This window comes from Humulus lupulus, chromosome 5 (genome assembly GCF_963169125.1).
Source record: "Humulus lupulus chromosome 5, drHumLupu1.1, whole genome shotgun sequence".
NCBI lineage: Eukaryota > Viridiplantae > Streptophyta > Magnoliopsida > Rosales > Cannabaceae > Humulus > Humulus lupulus.
The window spans coordinates 68,276,603-68,281,022 of record NC_084797.1 but is presented as its reverse complement, the minus strand read 5'-3'; the positions used below and the strand labels follow the sequence as shown (position 1 = coordinate 68,281,022).

General features: G+C 45.2%; 1 protein-coding gene across 1 annotated transcript; it reads right to left on the bottom strand.

Annotated features, from left to right (window-relative positions):
* Nucleotides 1-1,175: 1,175 nt before the first annotated feature.
* Nucleotides 1,176-2,998, bottom strand: LOC133779208 (uncharacterized). The gene is made up of 5 exons (XM_062219197.1): nucleotides 2,993-2,998; nucleotides 2,681-2,888; nucleotides 2,091-2,422; nucleotides 1,631-1,879; nucleotides 1,176-1,544 (listed from the first exon to the last, which is right to left on the bottom strand). The coding sequence occupies exons 1-5, from the start codon at nucleotides 2,996-2,998 to the stop codon at nucleotides 1,176-1,178; spliced, it is 1,164 nt and encodes a 387-aa protein (XP_062075181.1).
* Between the last annotated feature and the right edge of the window lie 1,422 nt (nucleotides 2,999-4,420).

Sequence of the window (4,420 nt, the reverse complement as noted above, 5' to 3'; positions counted from 1 at the left end):
GCATGACCAGAACAATTGTCTGAAGTTCTTTGGTCGTACAAAACTTCCCACCGAACAGCAACAGGCGATACTCCATTTTCTTTGGCTTATGGGTATGAGGCTATGTTTCCTGTTGAGTTAGATCCACCCTCACATCGCAGAATAATGTACGATCAAGGCTCTAACAGCCAACTATTGATGGAATCTCTGGACTTGATCGATGAGAAGCGTGAGCAAGCCCAACTCCGAGTAGCTGCGTACCAGCAAAAAGTCGCCTGGTATTTCAACTCTAAAGTGCGTGAAAGAAAATTCAATATCGGAGATCTAGTACTGCAAAGAGTTTTCTTAAACACCCGCGACCAGGCTGCTGGAGTACTCGGACCTAATTGGGAAGGGCCATACCAAATTGAAGAAGTCCGCCATCCAGGCACCTATAAACTTGCTCGCTTAAACGGATATCTCATTCCTCTCTATTGGAATGGAGAACACTTGCGCAAGTACTATCAATAAACAATTCTTCCTAAAGGATTGGCTTGGATTAATTTTACTTTTTACAAGTTATGAAAAAGGGTTGGTCACTTTATATGACTAATCGCTTACAAGTGTAAGATCTTATTGATCGCTCGTACAGACATGTTTTGTCCATTTATTACGAGAAATATAAGGGACTGTGCGGAGCCAGTCATTCTTGCCAATTATTGTATTTATTACAAATATTTGCTCATTACGTGTGTTGTTTTGCTGTATTATCGTTTTAATTCCTTTATGCCGAGTAGTAAAGTTCGAACAGGTTCTGGTCAAGGCAAGTGACTAAGGACCTAAAGCTCCGTAATCACTTGGGGGGCATATAAGGCATCTAGTAAGCAAAGCATATCGAAAGGTATATAAACACATGAGCAAAATAAGTGAAAGCATGCTAAGGTACTTAGAGTATTTTTCAAAATTTTGTATTTTGTTAAATCAATCCAAAGTACTATGCTAAATTCGGTCATGCAAACAGATGTTATAATAAAATGAAAATATTATAATATCAAAATGAATTCTTTTACACCGCGAGCAGTGACTGCTCGGATGTAATTGTTCGATAAAAAGAGAAAAGTTGCCCGTGCAGCAATAAAAGTTAAAACATAAATAAAATTGTTTTTACATCATGACCCGTAGGCCATGTAATTCAAAAGTAAAGTAAAAAGATAAAATCATGAGGTTGTCGGGGCGTCTTGTGGCGATTTCTGCTGCTGCTGGTCGACTGCATCCCCAGCCTCTTCTCGGGCGCCTTCGATGCCGATTGCTAGAGAAATCTCTGGAGACCTTGGAATTGTTTCTTCCTCCAGGCGAGTAACGCACCTAGCCAGCTCCGCCTCCTTGATATGTTCTAGAAGATAGGAGAAGTTAGAATTGGGGTTGTTTTTCCAGAACAAGTAGAAACACTCGAACGACGCCCCTTCATAGTCTTCAAGGTTGCGGGCATTCTGTTCCTCCAGAGCAGCAACTTCCTTGCGGCTTATCTCCAGCTCATCTTGAAGCTTGTGGGCTTCTCGGTAATTATTGAGCGAGACCTCCTTGTACTGCTCCTTGGATGCAGTGATCTTGGCAATTCTCGCATCCTTCCTCGAGCCTCTTCTTCAAGAGAAGCGACTTTGGCCTCACTCACCTGCAGTGCCTCGAGGTGCTTTGCCTCAGCCTCCTTGAGGGCCTTGGTATGCTTCACCTCAGCATCCCTAAGCGCCTCAATTTGCTTTGCCTTGACCGCCTCCAGGTGCTCGACATAGGAAGCTTCTGCCGCCTTGAGTTTCTCGGTATATCGAGCCTCAGCAGCACTAAGATGATCGCTAAGTCTTTTTTCGAATTGAGCATTCTGCGTCCTCAAAAACCGCCAGCCAGAAGTAAGGGTAAGTACCCCCTACGATATGAAAAAGATAAGGTTGTAAATAGAAGCAAGTTAAAAAGAAAATTCATGAAGTACAATAAAGAAAACAACTTACAGCAAGCACTTCGTTCAGTGCGCGGTTGAGGAATTGGTCGACCCCCATAGAGCCGGTCTCCTAGATTGCCTCCCAACTGCGTTGGTGTTTTGTTATTCTCGACAGCCTATCTTTGGCTGAGTTAAGCACCACACCCGTGAGGTCATCTCCCGAGGCCTCTTCTCGGCGACCAGCCGACTGCTGGACGGTGGATGCTGGAGGCGTAGGGTCAACTGGAGCTGGAGGAGGAGTCTGTTTGACCGGAGATGGAGGATCTGGGTTTGTTGGAGTTGGAGGAGTTGCCTCCCTGGAAGGAGCTGGTCGAGGAGTTGTCTCCTTCGTTGGAGTAGGCGCAGGAGGGTCGTCTGTTCGAGACTTCTTCACAGGGGGATTGCTGCAGCCCTCCCCAGACTGGCGCCTGTGGGACTTTTTCTTGCTCGCCGATTTGGTGTACAAATCAAAGGCGCGTTCGACAGGCATGTCTGCAAAAAAGAAACAAGCGAATAGTCATTCAATGTAATAAAATGAAATTGCTAAGTTTAGGAAACAAGGGCAGAGAAATTTAAAGTATAATACACGAGCTATAATTACTGGTCGCTACACTAATTACTTTATTAGTGCTACACTCACTCTCTGGCCTAAAGAAGTCTGAATTTAAAGCAGAAGTGTATTTAAAGTTGCCGTCCCCGTCGAAGAGGTGACAGGGAATAGGCATACTATCTAAAAGCGTAAATCAGTACCGTTCTCATCTGATGACTCAAGAGTAGGCTCTGAGGCCTTTTTCTTTCCCTTCCCTAGAGGGGCCGGTGCAGCAGCAGATCGTGGGGCACCAATTGGTTCGTTGATGGTCACCCCTGTTGCCCTCCTCGGAGGAGGTTGTGACACATCTTGTTGTTGCTTGGGGACTTCAGTGCCGGTGGCACTCCCTGCAGTAGATTCCCTCACATCCTGGTGAGGTGCCAGAAGGCCGACCAGTCTCAGATTGGCCTCTGTGACCAGCTGTTTGACACTTTTCTCTATGTAGGTCAGCTGGTCAGGAGGGCTGATCAGACCTCCATGTCTGGAGTGGGGGCTGGACGTAACCAGGGGCCTGAAATACACTAAATTTCTAAGGGAAATGCATGGAGAATAAAGAAAAAAAATATACGACCAGTGGTACAAAGACTTTACCTCCTTGTGTGAAGGCCAAGTTGTTCGCGACTATATCGGCAGTCAGAAAGTACTCCAGATGGTACTTCCCCACGTTCAAAATAAAAGTGGTGTCAGTCAGGAAAGTGCGACCCGTTTCCTGGTGGCAGAAATGGAAGAACCCCATGTTTTCTTGGTTGGGGTTGGATTTTAGGTCGAACAGGTAGTTGACCTCGTGTGGCGTGGGGACCGGCCACTTCTTATGACTATAAAGGATATAGAGTGCAGAGAGCATTCTATATCCATTTGGGGTGATTTGAAAAGGAGCGACCCCAAAATAATTGGCCACTCCTTGGAAAAAAGGATGGAGAGGCAGGATCGCTCCTACCTCAATATGATATCTCAACCAGGCGCTAAACGCGCCTCCAGGCAGATTCGCCATTTGGTCTCTGGTGGGTCGGACTAGCGTCACCCCAGGAAGCCCGTATTTCTTGATATAATTGGCGATCATCCTAATCGTTGCTCGACTAGGAGGGGCGACGTACCATTCGACATCCGGTCGAGTGGCACTTTGGAGTTGGGCTTGAGCTAGGATTCCTGGCTCGGGAGTACTCTCAGCTCTACCGCTAGTCGAGGGAATTTCTGCATGTGGAGCAGGCTGGTGTTCAGAAGGTTTATTTTTCTTTTTCTGGGCAGTGGATTTTACTCTACTCATTACTGAAAGGCTTGAATGAGGTCTGTTAGGTGGAGTTCAAGAAAAAGGGATGTCCGGAATAAGTAACGACAGTTGTTCTACGTCCACAAGCAGTTGAGCGAGCAGGTCATCGTCAATTGGTCTCTCACCTCCCCACGGATCTTGCATCAAAATCTGCGAACAGAAAAGGGGAGGTGATAACTTGGAGTCTAAAGACTTGTGTTGAAAGTGAGAATAACATTGCTCGCATATAAAAGTTAAGCTTTTATACGACCAGCAGCATTCTAGCAAAAACACGAAGTCTCTTACGAGCAGTTTGAGAAACGGATTAAAAAGCGAAAGCAAAAAGTTTTTTCAGAAGAAAACTTTTTTGACTCCGAGAGGGCAGGAAAAACCCATTTTTCAACTAGCTTAAAAATCGAATTTTTACTTCGATTTTACGCCCTAAATCTACAATCTCGACTACCAAACTGACTCCTAACTCCTATGAAGTGTTGTTTCACTACCTTATCAAGCATCGATCAACATACCCATTTACCCCAAGACAGTTTCAGTCAAGAACAATCAAGAACTCAGATACGAAACGAATAAAAAACAACTTTGCATGGCAACTCAAACAACTGAAAGGTTCGTAAAACTTACTTGGATGAAAGGTGGA

Bases quoted from the DNA above. Each gene is read 5' to 3' on its own strand.
- LOC133779208 (XM_062219197.1), bottom strand. The intron at 1,880-2,090 runs GTGCTTAACTCA...TTCATATCGTAG, and splicing joins GAGATGACCTCACGGGTGTG to GGGGTACTTACCCTTACTTC. The intron at 1,545-1,630 runs GTGAGTGAGGCC...TCCAAGGAGCAG, and splicing joins AGCACCTCGAGGCACTGCAG to TACAAGGAGGTCTCGCTCAA.